Source organism: Dermacentor variabilis, chromosome 9, assembly GCF_050947875.1.
Source record: "Dermacentor variabilis isolate Ectoservices chromosome 9, ASM5094787v1, whole genome shotgun sequence".
NCBI lineage: Eukaryota > Metazoa > Arthropoda > Arachnida > Ixodida > Ixodidae > Dermacentor > Dermacentor variabilis.
Genome location: NC_134576.1, coordinates 120396722 through 120424345, shown reverse-complemented (window position 1 = coordinate 120424345; position 27624 = coordinate 120396722). Strand labels below are relative to the sequence as shown.

The following is a 27624-nucleotide window of genomic DNA, read 5'->3' as shown; positions in this document are numbered from 1 at the left end:
CTAACCTCGGTGCCGGTGTGATCGGTCTGTTTCTGCTGGTTTTTACATACTTCAACGTTGGGTCAAGGGGAATCCGACTCTCTGAGGACGTGCAGTTTTTGCACGGGGCGATCCACCACTGAACCAATGCAAAAGAAGGATTGAGCATGCATGCGCCACTGGCTAGCCTGGCGATATCACACAGAGTAGACAGGTAATTAACGGCGCTGGCATTTGCCACGCGTGAGACTGCGGGACTTCACAATCTGGCGATGTAGTAACGCGTTCCACAGCGGAAACAGCAGTTAGCCTTCTGCAGCCTTGCCCTATTGTCGTCTGCGACAGGTTGTCATTGTAGACTCCAATGTTGCGCCTCTCGCTGTTTTACAGAGGGCAAACTGGGCTCAACCGGTAAGGTATATCATGTTAGTACTTAAGCCGAAGAGGTGTGTCGTGCGCCACACACGTCGTTTTCTGGCATCAAGGCTCATGTTTCAACGTCCGACGATCACCGACGGCTCTGTGAGCCGCCACTTCTCCCGGATTACCATATGCACTGCGAAGGAACTTAAACAGCTCCTTCGCCAGCAGCATTTTCTCGTCGGCAATTTCTGCGCTGCTGAATGCGCACTCAGCTTCCTCAGCCTTATGTTGGCACGTAATGGCCAAGTCTTCGGGTGAGCATCACATCGAACCGTGGTTAAGTAGCATGGTGTTCCGTTTCGGGAACGCTCCTGAAACTTCCAAAGCACTGACACGAAATTACGCTGTCGTGAAGTAAGCCAACGTTCGGAATATCTTATGAGCTCTTCACGCGTGTCAGCGCTAACACATAATCCATGGTGCCATTAACAAAAAGACCACGGCGGACGAAGTGATCAGTGCGCGTCTTGATTGCGATGTAGTAGTTTTGCTCTGCCTGCCGGATACCCTCGATAGTCGTTTTAGCGCTACAGGTCAAGTACGTAAGCAAGTTTTCAATGCATGACTGCGCGGTGTTCTTGTGTATCCCAGAAGGACTGCCATCAACTCAGATTACCGTCGAATATTGGTATACAGAGCTATGATTCGGTTCCTCCTCCTGACTCGGAGAGTCTGCGGAACCTTGAAGGATGACGTTACTCGGCGTGCTTCCAGCTACTTGAGCATGCGTGATGGCGGCCTGTCGATGTTCTTCCATCCCGAACAGGGCTTGCGCTAAGGCGTACAGGATCTTTTCGTTTTAGTCATGCACCGTTACAACTTCTTGGTCGAACCCGCCATGGTTGCTTAGTGGCTAGGGCGTTAGGCTGCTATGCACAAGGTCGCGTGATCAAATCCCTACCACGGCGACCGCACTTCGATGGGGCGAAATGCGAAAACACATGTTCACTTTGATTTAGGCGCACGTTGAGAACCCCACGTGGTACAAGTTATTTTGGAGTCCCTCACTACGACGTGCCTTATAATCAGATCGCGGCTACGGCACGTAAAGCCCCGTAATTTTACTTTCTGGTCGAGGGTCTTTCCATCCGTGGCCACAAGAATGATACCGTGCAAACTGGACAGTTCAGCTCCTTTCGCCGTGAGGTAGTCGAAGTGACCAGGGGAGCGTTGAGATCCGGTTATTGCAGCAGGTCCGTCAATAGCAGTGGGGTTCACGTGACAACACCTCCGACTGAGCCACTCTTCCGCAGCTGGTCCGAGTTCGCCATACCCCCCATGTGAAGGGAGCTCTCTGGAGGGGCGGCCCCAGCCTTTGCGGCGCCAACAAAAGTAACGAAAAATACTGGTGCTCCCGAAATGAAATTGAGACGTCCATTAATCGCCAACATGGAGGCGAATAAAGAGCCCAAGCCCCACATGCTTGCGCACCCTATTGCCGCGATCCCAGCCTCAGCTTTCTCTTTCTCTAAAGACGCCGGCAGGCTCCTTGTTGCTCCGTTCGGGCTGTTCTTCTATAGCCATCATCACCAGCTCGTGGGCACGAGCCAGCTCTTGTCCTCGAGACAGAAGAAGACGGCAGTAGAGGCTGGCGGTTCGATACGCTGTGCAAGCAGCCTCCTGAATCATGGCGAAGGGCAAGGACAAGTCCCAGGGCAAGAAGTCCAGAAATGAGGAGAGCGCGCATTCGAGCGCGACAGAGAGTAAGGCTACCAGCAAGGCTTCCAACAAGGGCGCCAGCAAAGCCGAGAGCATGGCCTCCAACTCGCCAGAGAGCAAGACTACCAGCAAGGCAACTAGCAAGGCTTCCAGTAAGGCGCCCAGCAAGGCGACCAGCAGGGTATCTGGCAAAGCTACCAGTAAAGCGCCCAGCAAGGCATCCAGCAAGGTTGCCGACAAGGCGTCCAGCAAGGCGCCCAGCAAGCCGTCCAGCAAGGCGCCCAGCAAGGCGCCCAGCAAGGTATCCGGCAAGGCTGCCAATAAATCGCCCAGCAAGGCCTCCTCTAAGACTCCGAGCAAGGCTCCGAGCAAGGCCTCCCCTAAGACTCCGAGCAAGGCTCCGAGCAGGACTCCTAGCAAATCGGCTAGCAAGGCGGGCAGCAAGACGCCCAGCAGGGCACCCAGCAAGGCTCAAAGCAAGGTGCACCACAAGTTGAAGCAAAGGTGCGTTCTCGCTCTTTTCTTCTTTTTTTTAGCATTAGAAATTAAGTTGTTTTGGTTTGTCTTTAAACGTACTACCCTTTGCTAAATACTCGCTGTCGGAGTGGTTCACGGCAGCAGCAACGCGGTACTGATATCTTGTGACACGCGTTTAACCAGACACCACACAAAGCTAATGCTGCAGTGACCTACAATTTTCTACATAACCACTGGTTGCAATAGGTTGTCAGCGACGTGATCTTTATTATTGAATCCTTTTATGACTTATCAACGAAAACAAGGACGCAAAAGAAAAATATTTCGAACTCATTGTAGTTGGGAAAAGCATCGCAGCGGTTCACTACCTGTTTTGCTACTTCCGTCCAAGGCTTCCGTAACCTGGCAACTCGTAAACGCTTAGTAGCTGCCATACGCAATAAAATTTCCGAGACATAGCTTCTCCATAAACGTAGATGGTCGTAGTAACGCAGGTAGCGGCATTTTTCAACGCTTCGTCGAAGTTAGAAGGTAATTGAAATGTTAAATAAAATTTAGAAAATGTATGCAGTTCCAACGACTGTGTACCACCGGAACTTTGCAACAGCGTTAAGCGTCACTGCAACAATAGGTTTCAATCGTTTCTCTTTAAAGAATGCGCCACAGGATCGCGCCACTAACGCGGCTAATAATGCGAACCTCTCCTATTAAAGGCTATTCCGTGAAGGCTAATATGATTACGGACAGGTTAATTTTCTCCACTTTCGGTGACAAAATGGCGCGCATTGACCGTCACCATCGCCTTGAGTGTCGCCACGCTGTTGGTTAGTTACGCAGTAAAGCCGGCCTTTGGAGACCCGCGTGAATGACAATCAATTGAAGCAGGTGAATGGAGAATCAAATTATAGACAAACGCGAAACACAGAGGCGAAACAGCTAACACTCTTGTGCTTGTTTGGCGGAGGCCGATCAGCCGTCTGATCTGCTTTTTTTTCACTTTCAATTTACTCATTTTATCGCGGCGTTATTAAACGTGACTGGCACTCCACTTTTCACTCAAGGCTGTAAGCGCTTAAAGACAAACTTTCACAAAATTCCCTCTGGTGAAAGTTACTGTAGGCGAGCATTTTATACGTGGGAGCAACCTTGCAAATATGAAGGAGTGTCCGTTGTTTAATTTTCGCATTAATTAGCCCCTCAGCAGACAATGCTTGCGCGTGGTGGGCCGCGGGTCAAACGGAAATACCACGGATCACATCGCCTCGGAGATTTTCAGCGCACTGCAGCCGACGCCAACATCTCGGAGGTCACGCGCTGTACCCCACTATTTCTCGTTATCCTAGGCCATGCGTCAATTCCGCTATGTGCTAGCGTGGCGTGCATATTTAATGCGGTTGCATGAGGAGTGTCAAAGTGAAAAAAAAATGTGTGCGTTAGGTCTGGGAAGTCGGTCACATAGTAGAGGTAGGGAGGGAATGGGAGAGCTTAGGAGGGCGCACGGACACAGACACACACACACGCACACGCGCAGGGACAGGGTGTTTCAGTTAACATTAGCCAGAGTTTAAAAATATGCCGATGCACTCTAAGACGTGGGTTGCTCACTTTTGTGTGTAGTACGTCGAACTACCTTTTGTATTTTTCTTAAATTCTCAATTAGTCAAGAATGATTGACGACCTTCTGAAGCAACAAAGCTCGGCAAAAGAATTCTCATTAGAAAGTTGTAGAGCGCTTTGCAAAACATCCGATTAGAGAGTTTCTAACTTTCTATCTAGTAAGTATTTGTGTACCCGTATAAGTATAGTATTGCCCGGCTAAATGCTATGTTTGTGCGCGTGCCGTTTGGGAGCAATTCAAATATGATGCGCAAGCGGGCATGTCATGTGGTGTTTTTTTTTTTTTTCGTGGGCATCTGCAGTAAGCTGGAAAACAATAATGCCTAATAGACAGAAAGAAACTGTTTAATCGGACGTTTTGCAAACCGCTCTGCAAGTTTCTAATCGGAATTTTTTCTGTAGCTTCGTTGCTTCAGAATTTGGTTAATTAATGTTGACTAATTATCTAACTAAGCAAAATACGAAATATGGCGTGACAGGCTACATACACGTGCGAGCAACATGTATTCGCACGCCTCGTCTTAGAGTCAATCGGCACATTTTTAAACTCTAGCCAAAGTTAGCGAAAGCACGCTTTATATGTGGAAGTCATGCTTGGGCATTTCTATCGTATTTGCAACTAAATCACCACTGTTCTTTAAATCTTAATATAACAAGCGTCTATCTTTCTCTTATTGTGTCCCATCTGTGCGTGCTTCAAACGTGAAGTCTTCCCTTGAGGTTGCTGTATATCTACATTAACGAGAAATAATCTTTTGCACGGTCGAAAATTGTGTTGCCGTATGCAGCCCAGCAGACGCAATTATGTAAAGAAATATGCCAAAAATAAAGTACAGACTTCCGGCATGCCCAGTTAGGCTGAGGCGACTATAGTTTGCACAGTTTGTGCAGTTATATTGTGCACGCAATTTCGTAAACTATTTGAATCCTTGTTATTCCTTTCCTAAGGCGTCAGCTACCGATGTATTATTTGTGAATAATGTGAAAAAAAAAAAGCGAGCGTTAAGCAGAAGCATAGCCAAAAGCGGAAGCACAATATTAGCATTGCGCAAGCAACTCACAGACCTCACCGATTACTGCTTCCGTCTTTCAAACATGCAGTGAGTCAGAATGTCTTAAATTGTCAGTTCCTCCCCTCCACCACAGAGATAACGCGGTTAGCATATATCATCTGTATTCGTGTATGCTAAGTGTATAATATATTTTTCAAATATTTTTTTTTTATCCACGATGCCGAAGTATTTAAAGGGCTGTGAACTTGACACGTTGTCCAGCCACCTTATATTCAGAGACCCCTCTGTATTTCTTCGTAGAGAGAAAATGACTGACTGATTATTTGATTGATTAATTATTTGACTTACTAATTATTTGATTATTTGAGTATTGGATTCATTGATTATGATTGCGTGATTATTTGATCGATTTTGTGATCGTTTGACTGAGGCAAATAAAGTGAGTGAGTGAGTGAGTGAGTGAGTGAGTGAGTGAGTGAGTGAGTGAGTGAGTGAGTGAGTGAGTGAGTGAGTGAGTGAGTGAGTGAGTGAGTGTAATGCCTTCGTCAGCCATGCAAGTTTTTCTGTGCATATTACAGTGTCATCCCATACCCTGGAGCCCAAATATGGAGCTGTTCGGATGCACTAATCGTGGCGGGTGCCACGTACTTCTTCTTACCTTCCAGGAGCCTAATGAAAGGAGACATGACCCGCAAGTCACCGGGCAGGCTCTCCAGGGCCCCTTCCAAGATGGCCTCAAGAGCGAGCTCAAGAGCGAGCTCAAGAGGGGGCTCGTTGGCGCCCTCTAGAGCAGGCAGTCACGAGAGGGGAGCCAAGCAAACGCTCAAGCAGTTCTTCGCCGGCAAGTCGTCGTACGCCAAGTCGTCCAGTTCCAAGTCAACAGGTTTGTACTTTGAAAGCGAAGGTATACTTCCGGTCACGCGATAATCGCCTTTGATATAACATGTCACTGAGGAAGAAACAGGAATTTATTGTAGATAGATTTTTTTTTATTAAAGCGTTACGGTGTTTATACTTGGTAAGGATTTGCAGTGAATCCTGCATTTAAGGAAATCCGGCTTCAAGTAATCTTCGACGTTAATGAACTCCTTTATATTCGCCCCCACACAGTCGAAGCGCCTGTCGCTTCAAAAAACCTCGAAGCAACGAAGTGCGCTCCAAAAATCCCTTCCGATTTACGCAAGCGCTCGTAGGGAAAGCATAGGTTTCACGTGATTTCAATTCGGACGCCAACGATCAGATTAATTTTGGCTTTTCGGCGCGAAAGAACCAGTGACGAAAATTGTCTGTAAATGGACCGTCGATAGTAGCTCTAGTTTCTCAAGACCATAAGTAGTGTAATAAAAAGGCTATTAACAATACTAATATTGATAGAGCTGTCCATGGTATTACGATAGCAATTCACTATGAAACTATCGGCGTGTGCTAAAAAAAATTGTCAAAAGTAGCATTCATAGTATTATCAATAGTATTGCTATCGATAACTGCCTGAAATCACAGCACTACGATCCACCATGTGCCCATAACACAGCTAGAAACAGGTCGGGAAACCGCAGCGTCGTTAAAATGCAGCTTTCTAGTGTGGCAAGTCTTGTGATCTTAGCTTGTCGACGGTGCATTATCGACAGCAATACTGATAGCGCGCTCTACAGTACTATCACTATCTACAGTGAGCTATACACTGTTACACTCTAAAGACAGCTGCACCGTATGGGGTGTATAGTTGCCACGCGAGGATAACCGTCATCCGTCTTGCCAGCGTTTCCTTTCTTTAACGCTGCGAGCCCGGTACTTCCAAGTAACGAACGGCATGCGGCTATCAGCATGACAGAGCATTCTCGACAGGAAAGTATCGCGAGCAGCGTTTTCAAGAAAGGAAATGCGGGCAAGACAGATGAAGGTTATTGTTTTATGAGAAATACATACCCCGAAAGGGCGTAAACTTTTTTTAGAGTGTAGGCAAAGGTACACCCTTTGGTGTGTATATCTGCCACAAAACGGTAATTGTCATCTGCTTTGCTTGCGTTTGCTTTCTTGAAAGCGCCGCGCCCGCTACTTCCCTGTCGGGAATCCTATGTCATGCTGATAACAGGCATGCCGTTCTTTACTGGGAAGTACCGGGCTCGCCGAGTTTAAGAAAGGAAATGCGACAAAGACAGATGGCGATTATTCTTTTGTGGCAAAAGGGTGTAATTTTTCCCTAAGGGTGAAGTACTAGCAATAGTTCTTTTTTTTTCTACAATGAATAGTTAGTTAATGCTTCAACCGTCGGTAGTTCTGCATCACTAGAAAGAAGACAAGGCCGGTGGCGCTAGCGGAAGGCCGTAAAACGACACCGTTGCCGAAAGCGGCCAACGTGGCACTTTCGCATGTGCGTCTCTCTTCTAAGCAGAGAACAAACCGCTGTCCCTTCAACGCTACGTGGACGCCCTGAAGGGACTCGGCCTTGAGGGAGCATGGTCAGAGTATGCATAGCGTGTACGCGTCAGCGGTTTCTGATACGACGAGAACGGAACAACAGGTTTCGATGACGTGAGCGGTTGTCAAACGTGACGTCCGAAGCCGCCCTGCACACGGTGCGAGTTTTTAAGAGGAAGTTTTAGGTTGGAGTTCTATCTATCTATCTATCTATCTATCTATCTATCTATCTATCTATCTATCTATCTATCTATCTATCTATCTATCTATCTATCTATCTATCTATCTATCTATCTATCTATCCATCCATCTATCCATCCATCTATCCATCCATCTATCCATCCATCTATCCATCCATCTATCCATCCATCTATCCATCCATCTATCCATCCATCCATCTATCCATCCATCTATCTATCCATCCATCTATCTATCCATCTATCTATCTATCCATCTATCTGTCTATCCATCTATCTATCTATACATCTATCTATCTATACATCTATCTATCCATCCATCTATCTATCCATCCATCTATCTATCCATCTATCTATCCATCTATCCATCCATCTATCCATCCATCTATCCATCCATCTATCCATCCATCCATCTATCTATCCAATGCCGCCTATTCGAATACACGTTAATACATAGAAATGCTCTTACGAGACAACCGCTCAAGTGATCTGAATAATATTTGTTCAATTTGACAGAGAACATTGCTTTGCGGGGACTCTTAGAAGCATTTAATATGCGCCCTGGCCTTTTCTTTTTTTACAGAAATTGACAAAATTGGCAAAATTATTTTGAAAAATACTAAAGCGCGAAGGTGACAAATGCTTAACTCTGCACTAAAAAGAAGCTATCGCAGTTCTTTAAAACGCATCTGCCAGACAATCTAAAGCGAACAAATTTGGTTCAGGAATTTCCAGGTTCAAATAAAACTGTTCGATTTAACGATGGTTTCGGAACGTCTTCCTCGCGGTTTAGTTTTACATTTCACAGCGGTGTATTTTACCTGAATCTTGTGCGCTTTAGATTTACAAATAAGTGCAATTTCCAGAATTGTGAGATCACTTCTATAGCCTATAGTTATAGGTCTAAACTTGATATTTTTGTTTATTTTTTTTCCTATTTTTCAGTTCTGCCGTATTCAACAAAACGTTTTTTAAAAGGTGACAGCGAAAGCACAAATGTGATTTCTATAGTGACTACGTTCCCCGTTTTTCTAGTATATGCAAGAAATCTCATCAAAATCGAAACACTGCTAGCCGAGACACGATTTCTCTATTACCGAAAAATTAGATAGGAGCTCTGAAGCTAAATCATTATCTTAACGAGTTGCATCAAAGGGTAATGTTATTATTTCTTACACATGAAAAAATTAAACCACACATCGAAATTACAGGCTGGAGAGCTATCTATTAAAAAAAACATGACCATTTTTTTTTCCAATAGTAGCTTAGGTCCTAATGCTAAATCGGTGGTATGATCGGTCCAACCAATCAAACGACGAGTTAATCAAATGTTGCCAGTGGTGGATGTATTGCGCCTCTCACTCGACAGGAAAAGTGAAGAAAGGCGGTTCCGACGAGGTAGCCAAAGGGAAAGCCTCCAAGGCAGGCGCCAAGGCCGCCTCGAAGGCCAAGCCAGATTCGAAGGCGGCTGCGAAGTCAGCTCCCAAGCCGGCTTCCAAGGCCGCTTCGAAAAAGGCGCCGGGCTCGGACTCAGGCTCTCATGAGTCTGGCAGTGAGGAACCCAAGAAGAAGCAGCCGAAGAAGACGAAAAAGTCTAACGATGAAGACGAGGACAGCAGCGAGCAAGAGAAGCCGAAGAAGAAAAAGGGGGATGATGACGGCAAGGGGGAAGACGGCGAGGGTAAGGAAGGAGAAGGAGAGGAGGAAGAGGAAGAAGAAGAAGAGGGTGTCTACATGAGCACCACAGAGTTTGAGGCCTACATAGCTCGGTGAGCGCCCAACAGGCTGTCGTTTGCAATTTAAACGTTTGGGTCAGTTTCGTCGGTCATCATAAACGCGCTAAGTAATACTAAACGCAGACGGAGGCAACAGAGCGACCAGACCGCGCAGTTACTTCCAACTGGTTACATCTGCAGAAGGAATGGTCTCATATGACGCGTCAAGTGGAAGCACCAAACTGAAAAGTAAAAGTACAGAAGCAGCGTTCGTCACCGAATCGCACCACATGATATGACGTACGTTATCAGTGCGGTGTTATGAGGTGACGATCTAGCTACTGTGCATTTGCATTTCTTTATTATTACTATTATTATTATTATTATTATTAGTAGTAGTAGTAGTAGTAGTAGTAGTAGTAGTAGTAGTAGTAGTAGTAGTAGTAGTAGTAGTAGTAATAGTAGTAGTAGTAATAGTAATAGTAGTAGTAATAGTAATAGTAGTAATAGTAATAGTAGTAGTAGTAGTAGTAGTAGTAGTAGTAGTAGTCGTCGTCGTCGTTTGGTGCTTTCATTGCAAAGTCCTTATACAGGTGTTCTTTCTGCGAACAAAATCAATTGGAAGTAAGATCGCTGCCCCTTTCTCCCGTGTTTCTTCGTTTGGCCTCACGTCTACGTTTGGCCTCACGCTGCAAGCATACTTAGACGGTTGTTTTTTAGTCTTAACTGTGGCGGAGCACTATTTGCTTCTTTCTGCGCCATTTGACGCGGTAACTGCTTGTTCGCAAACCACTACACTTATGAGGAGGATCCCCCGCGTTGCTCTGTACGGTGTACAGACGTTGTGTTACACCTTCACGTTTGCGGAATTGCAGGAAGTCTTGCAAAAGCACTTCCGCATAAGATAAGCAGTTCATCCACGTCACTGATACGAGCCATAGGCTCTTATACGCCACCGGGCCATGATTGTAATACACCAACCATAACTGCCACCATAACCATAACCATAACTGTCAGGGTATGGTTAACAATACTGTCAACGCCTTAATTTAGATAGCACTTGCTTTTCTGCACTGAACGCAACAAGCACAGGTTAGGTAATAAGTCTAAACTCTTAAGAACGGTGTTGGAAATGTAACTTCAATGTTCATTTATTTATTTATTTATTTATTTATTTATTTATTTATTTATTTATTTATTTATTGTAGAGAGATACACATCTCGAGAGCACTTTAATGCTACATTCGAACACCCAAAGTTATTTATACGCCACTTACGTGCCCTATTCAGAAGTTCGAAGGCTGGTTTTCGAAAATGCGCAGCGGCGCGTAGTAAAATCCTGATATACACAGATGTCTTCACTGTTGCACGTCGTTCAACACGGAAGGCGAACCGGTTCGCCCCTTATTGCAGCTTGTAAGCCAAAAAAAAATGGTATTGTACGTTTTGGACGGTATTGCAAGTTCTATTTTTGTTTTTGAGTTAGACATAATGACGCACCTACACGTTATTCTTGTATACCACAATATGAAGTCAGATTGCCACTTCGTTTCCCTTAAACGCCGCCTGCAAGTAAATTTTTACGTTTGCGAAATTTGCTATGAATTAGTGGAATAGGCTGTTGAAAGCACAGCTGCAGGCCAAAAAATAAGAAAAACCTCGAGCGCACAACGACACGATGACGGTGCAAGAATACAGGCACACGAGCGCTTTCACCATCCTCGTCTGGTTGAACGGCTGGAGTGTTTCGTCATGTCTTGCCAACGTTTCCAAACAGCCCCGTTATTGAACAGCTGCAGGGCTCGTAATGATTTATCATTCCTTGTATGAGCCTTTAAATAGCAACTAAGCAAACGACGGGTACGTCTGGAGTTTAGCGAATATAACGTAAACAACAGCACGTCGCCTTTCTAGATGTTTCTGTGCCCCGTGGGTAGTCGTGGTGGGTGCAGTCCCTAATCTCGAAGGTCATCCCGAGAAACCGCGCTGATTTAAGCATTCGGGGTTTTGCGTCAGTTCAGACAAGCGCTAATAGTATATCTAGTAATAGTATAATAGTACCATATATATATATATATATATATATATATATATATATATATATATATTACCGTAACAGACAAGTCTATTTAGGTGAGCATTTATTGATGCCCGTACTAGTATTTAAGGATTGAGATTTTACAGGGAGCTTGATCTCTATGTGCAGGCGTAGACAAAAATAATACTGGATGTGTGAGCAGCGTGCCAAAGCGCATTCTTGCGCCATTTAACGAGGCATGCGCCTTCTGTCGACACAGTGCGCATGCGTGCCCCCTTACGTTCATACGCCCACTTGTTGCCAGCGTGCTTTAGGAATCGCGATGACTGCAGAAAAAATTACGTTAGGATTACACTAATTGAAAAGTGTACAATCATTGCGTTCTACCAGTGCCAACGCATGGAGCGGCAACTTGGGGGCTATTAATACAACTCCAAAACAAGTTACGGACAAGATCGATGGAAGGAAAAACGATCCGCGTAACGTTAGCAGACGGGAATAGAGCGGTGTGCATCAGAGAGCAAAGAAGCATAGCCGGTATTCTAGTAGACATTAGGAGAAAAAAAATGGAGCTGGGCAGGCCGTGTAATGCGTGGCGTAGACAACCGGTGGACCATTAGAGCTACAGAATTTGTGCCAAGAACAGGGAAGTGCAGTCGAGGACGGCAGGAAATTAGGTAGGGTGATGAAGTTAGATAATTTGTAGGCGCAAGTTAGAATCAACTAGCGCGAGACAGGGGTAACTAAGTTAAGATCCCTGGAAAAGGCCTTCGCCACTGCCAGCGGACATTGAAAAGAAAGGCTGATCTGGATGACGATGACGCTAGGACAGCGCTGCCCCTTTCGACCGGCGTGGGGTGCAGTGAATTGTCGTAAGTAACAACGGCCGAAAGGGACACCGCTCTTGTGGCGTAATTCTCTGTCATCTTCGAGATTCCGACGGAGTGCTGTAAGATATGGCCGTAGGCAAGAAGTTGCAAGCGAGCATTAAATGACGCACATGCGCAGTGCCGTTTATACAGAAGCCGCATGCTTCGTTAAAGGGCGCCTGAACGAAGTTTGGCACGCGCTCTCAAATTCCATGTTATTGTTTCGCCGCGCGCACATTTTCTGAACACATAGCCTTCTTATGCGGACAGAAATTTTGTTGCAGTTGACCTTTGAATGTTAAACGTGTCGTTGCTATACACGAGCTGAAAAGCAGTGTGCGGCCAAATAGCGACCATTGGATACAGCAGGTTAAATTTGGGGAAGCTGCACTTAAGTGCAACATAAAGCGGGCGCAACAAGCAATGCTGTTGTTCTTACGAGTAGTTAGACGCAAGTTAAAAAAAAAAAACCGGTCGGTATTCCGGCTGTTACAACTAGTCTTGGTTCACGGATTTCTTGGTTCCATGCAGCCGCGACTGCATCCGAGACATCGGCAAGTGCATGCTTCTCATATTCATGACGGCCTGCATCGCCTACCTGTTCCACGTGTGGCGTCAGAGCGACAAGAGGCGCTACGGGACCGGCATTGTCACCGAGCGCCGCACTCAGCCCTACAGCGAGGAGGAGGAGAATGTCACGTTCCCTCTCAACAGGGTCCGAGACCTCGATGTGGATGACCAGCCGGATGCCGTGCCCACGGAATTCGGCCAGGCGGTTGGAGACTTTTAGAAAGTTTATACGAATATATGAATTACCGATTCGTTATTTTTTTGTTGTTTCGTATCACATTTTCTGATTATTAACGCTAGTCGTCTTCCCTACGACTTTCTTTTTTTTTTCTCTATGGCATTCCCCCAATTTTGATAGCTATTTTAATTCGTCGGCAGCTTGGTCCGCGGTTCGCTCGCGACACACGACTGGTGGCCGGCTCAGAGGGATGCAAGTGTTGCAAGTGCAGGAAGGACTGGTCGTCTCTGTGCTATCAGGTGGTTCGTGGCACGGCGAATTCATCTGACGACGAGAACTGAGAGCAGAAGGAAGAGGCACAAGAACATTGCTGGGGGTTTTAGTAGGTTGTACTGTTTCCGTGCTTCCGGCGTAATTCGTTCTGCAGGAGTGAGCCCATTCCGAGTGTACGAACATAGAGCCACCTTCCCAAAGTCGCCTATAGGAAAACTATGAGCACAAAGACGCTCTAGCCGTTATTATCTAATGCACGCATTCCACGCATCACAAGCGTGTCTTCAGCAATACGTTGTCTCTACATTGCTTGAATGCTAATGTCATTACCATTGACAGCCATCGTGAGACGGGTTCCTGGCCATTTGTTTTTTGTTTGCTCGAGCAAGAGCAACGCGAAACAATTTCCCTGGCTTACTTAAAGGGCATTGAATCTACAGAATGTATTCATTCTGTATGTGTTCAATTGTGTATGCCAGATTGTATATGCCCCTGATGCCAAGATAAAGCTACGGGAGACAATCGCTCTTGAAGCTGGGCTTGACTGACTATTGGTGTGTTTAGAAGGTCAAAAACGTCTTTTTTTTATTTAGACACCCCGGTTAGATTTTAAAAGCTACAGCTACATGTCTGTGGAAGCAGTGGCCATCTATTAACGTGTGCTATAGTAAAAGCTTCATTTCATTGCCTGAATGCAGAGACGAAGATGGAACTGTACTTTTAGTACACGTGCCACGCTGTACAACGTTTAACGCTAATTCATTGCTTCATTTGAGCGTCGTAACACCTAAATGCACCAAAGTGCCTTGCTACACTGAGCCGCTTTTGATTTTTTTCAAACAGCCACTGTTCCGCGCATCGATCATGAATTAACAAGACATCGGAACTGCGTATTTGTTGTAAACTTTGAATGACTTTCGTATTTGTATAGTAGTACCGTTGTGAGAGCACTTGAAGCGAAACTACAAACCTCATCTATTTGTTGTCTTCCGCAATGACGAGATAAAACAAATATCCCATTTGTGCTGTGCTTGGTTGTAGTCCTTGGCTCGAGAAACACTGTGAGGTGTGGTGGGCTATCTTTTCACATTTCTTCTTTCGATATTTTAAGGAGCTTGCAGAACACGCCTAAAACCACTGCCACCTTTTTTTCGCATAAGCTGACAGTTTCAATGCCTTAGCATTAGAGCTGTGAAAGTGGAAAAATTCGGTGTGAAGTGTGGCAAGCCGGTCACGTGGTAGAGAGGGGATAGAGTTCAGAAGAGCTTGTATACATCAACGATTATATATATATATATATATATATATATATATATATATATATATATATATATATATATATATATATATATATATAGTATGGGAGAGGCCTTTGCCCTGCAGTGGGCGTAACCAGGCTGATGATGATGATGATGATGATGATGATGACATACATACATACATACATACATACATACATACATACATACATACGTACTGACAGCTCCGGACCACCGTCAGTTCCACTTCGCCCCTCGAAGAGCATTGTGTGGTGAACTCGTTTTAAATCGTGTATCCGGGACCTCAGAGGTGCGACGTAATGCCAAGGCCTTTATCTCGCATTCACCACTACATTGCCACTGAATGTTTAGAAGCTCGCTCCTCGCGGGACCACCGGGACATTTTACTCCCAGAAGTTCATTAAACACCTGACTCGTATGAGTGAGATTTAGTCAACGTTGCCTGTGCATGAATGTATTGGAAAAGGGTGGTACCACGGGTCCAGAAAAAAACCCACCGTTTTTTTTTTACTGTCATACCCATACTGTCACAGACCCATAATGAGACAAGGCTCAAAGCACAGCTTTTTGACGTCATCGTTGTCGTCGAGGTTATGTTGGGGGGCCAGCTCAGTCAAAGAATCCGTGAGGCGCTTATGCCAAATCAACGTCAATAGACAGCCAGTAGCGTTTCAACGCTTCCCGACGCCACTGAAGACATCCACCCGGGGATTATTTGTGTAGCGAGGGTGGATCCTGTACCGTACACTACAAAGATTCAACGAGAACGTTGACTGCTATTATAACGTGATAGCGTTAAGGGCGTCGTGTAGCAGAAAATCCAGCGTCGGTGTCCAGCATCGGACGTCATCTCGGGGACGCCGTCCTTGTAGCGCAAGGAAATTGCTGAACGAATTGAATTTCTCAAGGTGAAATATGTCAAAAGAATCGTAAAGTACGACTCACACACGACCTACAGACATTATAGCGTAACAATTTAGTTTGAATATACGATAAAACACAAGTCTGTTAGACGGAACTAAAGAAAAAGAAACACGAACCCCTATTCCAGCGTTTTCACCATTCATAGAGCGGCCATGACCTCCGAGCACTGCGCGTGCCGGCGCGCAAAAACCTCGAAGGCCATAAAGCGGCCCGCCTGGTTTCTTGCAACACCTCCAGATGGCGCTCGCCTCCGCCGCGTTTCTACCAGAAAGCTCGCCTTCGTGCATAGCGTTCGCCGCCAGCGTTTGCCGGCAAACATTACGGTTACACACGCTGCAGTTGCCCGCAAGCATGAGAAGCAGTCACGGCAGACCTTTGATTGCTATTGTGTTCGACTCTTAAAGGCGGAGCTTAAGTGTCCTCGAAATTCTTATTGCGTAATTATACGACAACGGAGGCCACAGCCGTGGATCGTCACCTGTTGCATCTCTGGGAAGCCCGGAGAGGCCTCACAAAAAGGTGGAAAAGGCAGAAGCTTAATCGTAAACTCAGGATACGGATAGCTCAGCTAGCGCAGGAAGCTTACGAATACGCACAAAAGTTAAGCGACAGCGATTGGCGTCAGTTCAGCGACTCGCTTCGGGGCACGTTGACTACAAAGAAAACATGGCGCATTCTTCGAAGTATGATTGACCCGGGAGGAACAAAAACAGTCGCGAATCGCACACTTAAGCTGCTTGAAAACGAGTTTGAAGGTCGGGAAGCTGACATGATAGACAAAATGAAAGAGATATACGTAGGAACTGTACCGACCGGGCAATCCACCAAACCCGTTTACGAAGGTCAGGATCAACCGGAACTGGACGCCCCTATAACCTTTGAAGAGGTTTACGCAGCGGCACACTCCTTCAAGAAAAACACGACCCCAGGGGTAGATCAGGTCACGAACGCAATGATTCGCAATCTAAGTGACGACACGCTAAAGAGCTTGACCAATTTCTTTAACGACACGGTCTGGACAGAGGACGGCGTCCTTCCAAAAGAATGGAAGGAAGCAAAAATTATTCTTATTCCAAAACCAGGTAAGCCTCGTAACATCAGCAACCTTCGACCCATCTCCCTAACGTCGTGCGCGGGGAAACTCTTTGAAAAGGTTGTGCAGGTCCGGCTCTCGAACCACATAGAGCTAAACAACATGTTCCCCTCAAACATGTTCGGTTTCCGACCCCACGTGTCAGCGCAGGACGTTTTTCTACTACTAAAGCACGAGGTCCTGCACCCCAACAGAGGGTCGGAAGATAAATTTGTACTGGCATTGGACATCAAACAGGCCTTCGACAGCATCTCCCACCACGCTATTCTGGAGGGACTGGAAGCGGTGAACTGCGGAACGCGAATTTATAACTACGTGCGCTCATTCCTCAGCCACCGCACGGCCACAATCGGATTAGGCTCCACAAGGTCCGACACCTTCAACTGTCCCGAAAGAGGTACCCCTCAGGGAGCTATACTCTCTCCACTGCTATTCAATGTAGGGATGAGAAAGCTAGCCTTGGAGCTAGATAAACACCCGAATCTCCGTTGTGCGATATATGCCGATGATATCACGTTCTGGGCTCACCAGGGGTCCTATGGGGACAAGCAAGAAACCCTTCAAAAGGCCATAGACGCAGTCGTGGAATACGCGAGGGCGGCGGACATGGCATGCGCACCCGAAAAATCGGAATTCATTCGGGTGCGTGCGAAGTACGCAAGAAAGAAGGACTGGGTGCCGCTCACTCTGACTCTCGACGGGGTGCCAATTCGGGAAGTGGAGACACTCAGAATATTGGGGATGTGGATACAGCAGAATGCTGGAACATCTCACACCCTACAAAAACTAAAGGCGGTCACAGGAAACGTGGCCAGAATGATAAGGAGAGTGGCAAGAAGCAGAGACGGCCTAACTGAGGGAGAGACCATCAGCCTGGTTCACGCATTCGTAATTAGCCGACTCACATACGCCCTTCCGTATCAGGCCTTGACAAACCAAGAGATTAAACAGGCAAACGCAATAATAAGAAAAGCCTTCAAAGCCGCCCTTGGTCTTCCCGAATACACTAGCACAGAGAGATTCGAGGGACTGGGCCTGCACAATACTTTTGGCGAGTACGCAGTCGCGACGTTATATTCCCAGAAAGAACGACTTTGTTCTTCAACTCAGGGCAGGGAAGTATTGGCGAGGTTAGGCTTTCCCCTGAGACCCCAGTATTGCGGAGAGGAAACGGCACAGATAGACCGCAATGTTCGATCGCACATCGCGGTGGCCCCAATTCCCAAAAACATGCACCCCAAGTACCATCCCGGACGACGCAGAGCAAGGGCAAAGACCCTTCACAAACGTTTCGGCATGGGACCGGGGGTGTATTATACGGATGCCAGTCGAGCCAGCTCAGACACTTTCACCGTAGTCTCTACATGCAACAACAACGTAACAACGGCATCCTTCAAAACCGCCTCGGCATGCGTGGCAGAGGCTGCAGCCATTGCCTTGGCCATTCAGGACGCCGAGCGCCAAACCAATTCGGCTGTCATATTATCCGACTCACAAGCGGCTTGCCGCCTGTTTTTACAAGGAACGGCACCCAAATCAATAATCAAAATTTTAGGCACTCAACTAGAGGGGCACCACACTATCGTCTGGTGTCCGGCACACGAGCGACTGGCAGGAAACGCCACGGCAGACCGTATTGCTCGAGGTTTGAACGTCCGAGCAACGGCATGGCCTAGCGACGTCCTTCCACCGAATTCTCGTGACATCCTCCTACAGCAAAGGCAGGAGCGGAGACGTTTTGGACATCCTCACTCCGATTTAAACAGCGAACAGGAGAGGAACTGGCGTCGTACTCAGACGAATACATACCCCAACCTGCACCACCTACACAGAATACACCCCACGAGGTTCTCTGACGAGTGCCCGTGGTGCACAGACACACCCACACTAAAACACATCACATGGGAGTGCCCCAGGAGGCCTCCGCACATGGACAGTCCCATATTACACCAACATCCACTAATGAGGAATAGGCAGTGGGAGGCATGGCTTGCGGACGAGGGTCGGGGGAGCCAGTTGGCTCTTCTGGACCAAGCCCAGCGAGCCGCTCGTGCCAGTGGGGCCCTGGAATAGGGGCTCCAACCATCGTGCCTTATTTTATTTACATTGAATAAAGTTTTACTCTCTCTCTCTCTCTCTCAATAATCCGCGCAGTATCGAAGAAATGCCAACGATTGGCCTGCACACTGATAAATCCGCGCATTTCTTTGAAAACATTCCTTGCATCGTGATACGCTTTGTGCTGAACACTTATCGAATGATTGGAAAGCCCGTGAAAAGAGCTAATCTTCTACCAGCCTAAGGCAGACATCACACAAGCCATCGAACCGATAGTGGATCGCCTTCAACAGACCAAGGGTGTGATGCTGCGGAAACTTTTTTTGCGATGGTCGAATCGGTAAGTCCACTTAGTCTTCGAACAAGCACGGATTTCTTTATAACAATGCGCCATAAACAATGGAAGTGCAGAAAAAAGAACAAGTAAATACGAAATTATCTTCCATCCAAATTGCTTTCTTTGTATTCAATCGTGGAGTACTGTTCTGGCCATGTGAACGCCGTCGCCAAAGAGGTTTAATGGTGCTCACGGCACATCAACAAACGCGAGCGCTGCAAGATGACATGTTGTACTATTTCCCTTGAACATTAATGTGAAAGCGGTTTGGCCTGCCGCGATTCGCCATTTGTTGAGGTATTGAGAAACTCGCAAGTTAGCAGGCAGTAATAGGTGCGGACTGCGTAGTGTGTTTGATGATGTAACCGTCCGGTTAACACAGCTGAGATTAAATGATTTATCTAGACCACATTGACTAGCGACTCACAGTTATCAATAAAAACTAAAAATTACAATAATAAATTTTAAAGGTAATAAATGTGAGCCATGTTTGGTATTGGCTGGTGAAGAATGACAATGAAAAACGCTCACTGAGTGCCTAAAGTGAACAGTAAGATGCTTTTCTTTTTTGCGGGGCCACTTGAAACTGTTACTAGACCGTTGTAGCAATATCAATATTATAGCTAGTTTGCCGGCAATGTTCTTGGACGTCGCCTTAAGAAAGAAAAAGGAAGAGGAGAGAAATAAAAGAAAAAAAACTGATAATTCTAGATTTTTTGTGTGCTTTCTTTGTATTCTTATGGCTTGAGTGTTCCCAACATTCATTCTTAGTAGTGTATACCAGCTTGGGAGGTTTATTCGCCCAAAATACCATACTTCACCAAAACCAATCGTTGGAAACTAACTTATGTCTTTCTTGCATATCTTGGTGGCCATAACGCGAAACTTCAATTGTTAATATATAATCATCGATATATACGAACACATCCTTCTATCGGTAAACTGCCTCTCTCACTCTAATCGCCATCATCCTTTAAGTAAAGAAATTTTACTATCATCGCTGCGGACCTGTAAGCCAGCTATACCTGTTCGATTGAAGAACACGCCGACGCTGTTTTCGCAAGCGTCTCCGAAGCGCACCTGCACTGAAACCTCATTCAAGCAAGTGACCGGAGTTCTGCCGCCATATCGAGGAGGCGGGCGGGCGCCAAACTTTCTCGGAACGGGGCACCCGTTGGTATAGCTCCTCTCCACTCTTCCTCTCGCGACGCAGACAGCACCGGCTGGCCGACCCAACGCAATATCGTGCGAAGCGAAGGCCAACATCCACCCCGGGCACCTGTGTGCACCTGCGTTGGAGCAATACACGGAGCAGCCGAGCGTTCTGCGGTCGCAAATACGACATCATCCCTCCTTCATCGTTGCCTAAGCAGAGCGAGGGATTCGGTCAGCAAGGCAGATGGGGACACCAGAGAACAGAAAAGGAAAAAAAAGGGAACACGCTACTTCAATATCATCTAAAAGGGAATATAGAGTGCTTGTTCGTAAGAACTCGAAGCCGCCGTGGTGGCTTAGTGGGTAGGATGTTGCGCTGCTGAGCATGGAGTCGCGGGATCGAATCCCGGCCGTGGTGGCCGCATCTCATTGAGGGCGAAATGCAAAAAAAAAAAGACCGTGCCCCGTGCATTTGGGGGCACGTTAAAGAAAACCAGGTAGTCAAAATTAATCCGGAGTCGATATCCCAATACGGCGTGCCTCGCAATCAAATCGTGGTTTTAGGGCCGTAAAATCCCAGAATTCATTCACTGTATGAACCAAACACACGAGCAACATCTATTGAGGCGCATGAACGGAAAATTAAATGCGAGAACACATTCTAGCGAATGACTCCTTGTCTCACGAGCAGCGCACTCTAAAGAAAAAGCTTATTGCAAGCATTAAATTTTTGCAGGCATTATTAATCCTTCCTGCAAAAGGATTAATAATGACGATCCGCTTTGTAACGTTCGGGCAGTGACACACATTACGTAAGCGCTTCGGCTTTTCTTTCTTTTCTGGTTAACGTACTGGTCGATCCCATATCTAAATATCCTCTAAGCATTGAAATAGTTACTTAAGGTATCATTTTGATAATAAAATTAGCAGTCGAAGTCCGATGATTCACTGGGCCACTGTCTAAAAGATGTGTGTGGAGTAGGGCGGTGGGTTGAGGAGGTGTTTTTAAAAGAAAGCAGCGGAAGAATTCACAAGGCGCCTTGTTTTTATGTGCTGTTTGTGATTGCCATCTGTAATAATATGTACCACAGGACGATTGTCGGGCGTCTCTGATCTGAACAATCTCAACAACTTTTTCGGTGAATACACATTTAGATTGACGCTTCTTTTTCTAGCGCGAGAGAGAAAGGCAGCAAGCCTCCTATTCTTGAACATCCAAGCTCTTTTGAGCTGGAACGTTGAGAAAAATTGCGTTACCGCATCGAAGGTCAACGCATAAACGAAGATAATGGGAGACAATGTAACCTCCATGATCCAATCACCAGGAAGGTTCCAGCAGCCGTCTGGATACCGGTATAGCGGTATTTATAGGCCTCGAAGCTTCCACCCACGCGTAGCATACACAACCTTTCGAGAGGAGCAGCAGCATTGTACACGATAGTGCGGAACAGGACGGTAGCGTGTTACGCTCGGCCAGCGAACACGGGTGCCGTCATCTGCAGAAATAATAAGTTGAGTTGAGTTAGCGCTGTGGCCACTGCCGACCTCACGCTATGAAGCGCCCTGGACAAACTCAAACCGAACGCCAAAAGCAATGCTTTGCGTCATTGCTCTGTCACCGCTACTTTTAATTTTAATTTACTTTCATTGCACGTCAGATGCCTACAACTGGACCCAGTTCTGCCAGTCACACTTTCTGCATATAATTGCATGCAATAACAGGAATATTATGAAGAATCAATTTGATCCCAGTTCCTAACACGAACATGGCATGAACCAAGTGTAATACAAAGTGCACGCACAGCCATAGGAAACGAGCGCTCGCCAGGAGGCGTTACGTCGATTTGATTGTCCTGCTGAATTATGCTGAGGCCTTCCTATAGGGACACGAAGGAAATGGTATGATTTCGTGAGCATTGATAGGCGCGCGCCTATATCAACATTTGCATCTGTCCAAGTTCTTTTTTTTTTCCCGTAGCAATTTGACTTCTCAAGAGGCGCTGCGCTCAGACGTTCTAGCCTGCACTCATATGTGCACTCATATCAACTCAAGCTAGGCAGATGTGCCTCAACATCAGCGGCGAACTTGCTGGCGCGAAATGAAAGAGTGACCTACTAAAGACTGTTTCCACCACTCGCCAGGCGGAGTAATACGGCACTGCTGCTGCTGCTGCTGCTGCCGCTTGAAATTTCCCCACTGCTTACCTGTTGGTCAGGACGGTCGCCGCTGGAAGCGCCGGCGCTGCGGTCGTTCGTACGTCGACAGTGGGATCACGTGACACCGCTCCCCCACGCGAAGATTTTCATCCCGCGATTTATGAGGTTCGTTTTATTTTTGACTGATCTCGAACGATGTCCCTCGTTGTTCATTAGTGCTGACTTTCGTATTATAACGCTTTGATTTTCCTTGTGCTTCCTTTGGGGCATTTTCCCACGCTAAAAGCAGGAAATTACAGCAATATGACGCCCGTGCAATCGCGTACTTGGGCGCATGCGAACGAGACTTGACTACGCGGCAAGATAAGTTTCTTGTGCAGGCTATGACGAAGGCGCACACTGGTCCCGAAGGCGCTGCATTGCACGATCGATAAAGCTTAACCTGGTGCTGACGCTTTTCGACCGGCAACGTTGCCTGGTAAGTTATGTAAGGAAGATATTTGCTGCATCAACTTGTGCAGAGATAATGAAGCCGCGTTTCCTAGACATGGACGGTCAACGATAGCGACCTGACTGATCCGAACCGTGTGATACAGGCACGGGAGCATGTTGTCCATGAGAAGAAAAAAAGAATAATAAAACTCACCAGCAAATTACGATCATCTACGACAAGATTCATTCAGATGGGAAAACCAACTAAAGTTACTTGATTTACGAAATTAGATGCTTTACCCATGACATGTGTTCGCTTGAGTGGCTGCATTAGTCGCGTATATCTCGCTTCATGTATTTCACAGCTTCCCTGTTGCCAACGGAACTTGTTATTTTTCACATGTATATGCTCGCTTTAAAATTTTCCACCGAGATTTAACCATGACTGAGCTTCTGAAGAAGCTGCTGTGCTTTCTACTTCTGCAGTAACACGTAAAGCAACATCTGACTCACATCGGAAAGGAGAAGCATCGTACATTTTCATACAGCATATAAAATATTAGAATCAAAATAAAAAACCTGCCCGATGTAATAACGTCAACGTTTAACTCATCGCGGGAAAAATATTGGCAGCTTCTTAGGTGTCCTTATGTAAATCTACCTTAATCCACTTTATTTCACCTTCATTTATTCTACCTCACCTCAATTCCCTTTACTTCACCTAAGGTCCCCCCCCCCCAACCTTACTATAACTTCACAACTCCTCCTTAATTCACCTTAATCCACTTTAATAGACCATCATTCACTTCACTCCACCTTGATTTACTTTACTCAGCCATAAGTCATCTTACTCTAACGTATTCCAACTTTAATTGACTTTACTTCTTTGTAATTCTCCTTAATTAACTTTAATTCACCGTAATTAACCATAATTATTACTAATTAATATTGTTATACCGTTTCCCATCTTCTGTGTAACTGCCGAGGTCTTACAAGACGCTGGTGACGTCACCTCCTCCCCACTGGCGGCGCCGTCACGTGCCCAACGACGCAGGCACTAGGTAACACGTTTAGTCAGTCAGTTAGCTGCGACGTGATGTGTGCAATGAAGCACGCACTAGGTACACCTTAGGTCAACCAGAACCGCCGAGCCGCCCTTGTGTCGAGGATGCGTGCTCGTCTCGCACCCCGGGGTCTCGGGCTCGATTCCCACAGAGAACAAAATTTATCAAATTTTCTTTTCAAAGGCGCTAATTCACTTTGTTTACAGGAACCTACCTTAGAAATGTAACGTCCATACGAGTATTTCTTGACGTGTTTTCACTATCTGCACCGTCGGCCATTTTGGTACTATCGCTTCATCGCGCCAGATTTTCTTCCTCGTGGGACGTAGAGTGCTTCAGCAATAAAATTCTGTTGCTACGTTGCAGAAATATTAAGCAAAAAAAAAACAGAAACACCGCCGGAAGTGCAAGTTAAGAATATGGATCTTCCTTGGACGACTCTGTCTTCATGAAGATAATCAGTACGCTAATCATGGCGGCGCACTCATTCGTCAGTCTAATCTCTCCGCCCAAGTTGGTCCTGACATTACAAACGCGTCACGCTCCATGTCAAAGCAACCTCAAGTACTCACAAATAAATGTGAAAATGTACAACACAATTCACATCACACGTGCGATGGGATTAAACGAGCATTCTGACTAACTAATTCGTGATAACGTTGACGTATAGCTTCGGATCCAGAAAAATCTTCACACGCGAAAGCAACCAGCCGATGACAGCGGCACTTCGATAAAGCACTCATCGGCAGGAAAGTACAACCACGACGCGTAGTACTGCATCTCATTCATCGTGGGTGCAATAGATAGTTCGCGATGACGTCATCATGGCCGCCATCTTGGGGCACCAGCACGTCAGGAAGCTACTTAAACAAGTTATCTGGCGGCATGACGGGCGCGGGCAGCTAGCACCGAGCGCAAGAAAGATAACAGCGATAATCCGGTGAAAGAAGTATCGCTATCTAAAAATCACAACGATATACAGGCGAAAATATGGTGCTTTGACTTCATCGTTGCCACCATGTTTGGGTACTAGCCGGGTGACAAGTTGCGCCCGGGACGTCACATGGAAATTATCTATATAGTTCTACGCTCTATTGCATTGTCACATGCCCACTCCCATTCCCTTTTTCCTCCGCTTTCGCCTGTGACGAGTGGCTCTACCATCCAGCCTTTCCTCTTCTTCCTTTTTCTGCGAAGCATCTCTTTCAACCTCGTATATAATGCCTATTCCCCTTTAATTTGGAAGAAATGAACTGAAAGGAATTCAATGGAGCATGTTGTTCCACCTAAATCTTCTCTAATTCGCAGAACTAATAGAATCGAAACCGTATAGAGATCACAGGGTTAAATGTTCGAATACGTAATAGAGAGTTCACTTTTAAACGAAATATGGACGTAACGATAAGACACCGCTTTTGTGCGGTCGATTACGCAACGTTTATTACAGAAGGTAGTCCTGAGGTTGAAATGTTTTAGTCTCGGGTCTCTAAGGAGCACAGTGACTAAAACAACGCGGTCGGAGAATCCACCAGAGCGGGTCCCAGAGGACCTAATTATCGGCTGCCTTATCTCTTGCGCAAGAAAGCTTTGATTCCTCGAAGGTGCTCTCTAGGGAAGTCGAGAATGCACAGATCATTGCCGCTGGCTGCCTGCATCCGTGACTACCTCGGTGTAATAGAATGTCGCAGTCACTAATAGTAACTGCAGTCATTCCTTCGATCTAGTTTGTCCACTCCTTTTGAATAGCCTAAGCCATTTCTTAGCGAACGATTCGAAGACCGTTTGAAAGAACCTCTAAGGGGAACACTACGCTAATATAAATCAGCAAATGAAGCCAACGCAATGCCAAAGAAGCAAGTAAGTGAGAGGAGCCTTGGTAGGCTGGAAATACACGCTATTAAACAAAATCCAGAAGACGCCGCCACAGCAAGGCCACGAGGTGTCGTCATAAGCTCCACTACTGCGAAGTCCCTATATAAGTGTCCAGGTAGCGCCGTTCGCATTTGCCCCCTCCGATTCTTTTCTAATCATTCTCCTGCATGGAGCACCTCAACTGCCCACCACAATGTTCCAAGCCCCCCTCAACGCGCGTGCAAAAACTAGAAGCTTCTCATTTGTGTCGCACTACATTATTTATCGATACTCGTTTTGAAACTGCATTCCGCGCCGTAAATCCTTGTCCGGGCGTATGTTGGCGTAAACCATGCTTCCTGAAACACATTGGATCATTTCGAGGGCGCTAGTGGTTAGTACGGCCACATGGAGGATTCCACGTGACCACACACAGCCATTCACGCACGGCCAATGGAGGAAGAGTGTGAAGATGAAGGAGATGGCGTGTATGATGAAATAATCGCGCAACATTTAAAAAACAAATTATCTACGGAGACCGTAACGCTGCTGTAACGCATCACGCTACTGCGATTACGGCTCCAATAACACGGCAATCCATAGACAGTAAGATGTTTGCGGATAAGCTAAAGCTCTGTATTAGGAGTGCTGCGCGATCTCGTAGCACGTGGCACGCGCACGGTCTGGGAGGAAGGTAACGCACGAGCCGCTCGCACGCATGCCCACAAGAAATGCGACGAGGCGTCCGGCGCACGACTTCACAGCGCCAGCCGAGCCTTACAACAGCTAGCCTCAGTAGAATCCTCTCGTCAGAATCGTCAGCACCGGTGAAACGACGAGCTCCCCGAATGGACGACGAAAGCCCAAAGCAGCATTATCAGCGGGCGCCCGACTAACCCCAGCTCTCCCGTCCCCGATGAGTACTAATCGCCGAGATGATTGGTGAAAGGCGAACCGGCATCTAAGCTGGTTGGGTCGACATAGAAGTCGGACCTTGAATGGGGCAGCGTCGCAAATGGCGACGAGGTGAGTGGCCACCCGGTGGAATGAATAAATGAATGAAAGGCACAAGCCCGCAGCGAGTCGATCGGTTTGCTGAAAGAGAAATACCGGTGAATAAAAAAAAGCTATCCGAATGCTCAAACAAGTAATTTATTGTAGTTTAGAGCTGTAATTTAGACTTGTTAGTATCGGGGTGCACAGGTATGTACATTATAGCTTAGATTATGCATTAGAGCTGTATACTGCGTTCATCGGAATGCGGCCGCCGTAGCCGGGATTCGATCCCGCGCCCTCGTGCTCAGCCGCCCAACACTACAGCCGCTGAGCAACCACGGCGGGTTTGAAGCATTGTGTACAGGGGCGGTAGTGGAATCCGTTCCCACAAGCCATTTGAGGAGTTTAATCAAGAGCGGCGACAGACAGGTTCTCACCATAATGAGTGGAGACGAGAAAAATATCCGCTGAAAGGCAATGATGACCGACTACAGCAGAAATTTCATTTATTTATTTTTTATTTACTTATTTATTTATTAAATTATTCATTGACTGATTGATTCATGGATTGATTCACGGACTGACTGACTGATTCATGACTTGAATCGTTGATTCATTAGTTCATTAGTTGATTTCTTAATTGGTTCATGACTTGCTACGCTCTCAGCGCGTCCTGCAGGACCATAATGAAACTTTCCAGCCCAGTTGATTGATTCAATCATTTACTGATTCATTGTTCAGCTAATTACTTCATTCATTCGGTGATTTAATTAACTTCATGACAGACGCCGCAATGGAGAATAATTCTGAACGGGTGTCTGTCGTCATTGTGCGTGTACTCTGAGCTCGGC

The 27624-nt window shown here is 46.4% G+C and overlaps 1 protein-coding gene across 1 annotated transcript; it reads left to right on the top strand.

The window, feature by feature from the left end:
- Positions 1 to 2000: 2000 nt before the first annotated feature.
- LOC142558528 (uncharacterized) lies at positions 2001 to 13213 on the top strand. Its single transcript, XM_075670662.1, has 4 exons — positions 2001 to 2565; positions 5834 to 6051; positions 9153 to 9552; positions 12937 to 13213. The coding sequence occupies exons 1-4, from the start codon at positions 2030 to 2032 to the stop codon at positions 13193 to 13195; spliced, it is 1413 nt and encodes a 470-aa protein (XP_075526777.1). The 5' UTR covers positions 2001 to 2029; the 3' UTR covers positions 13196 to 13213.
- Positions 13214 to 27624: the final 14411 nt, after the last annotated feature.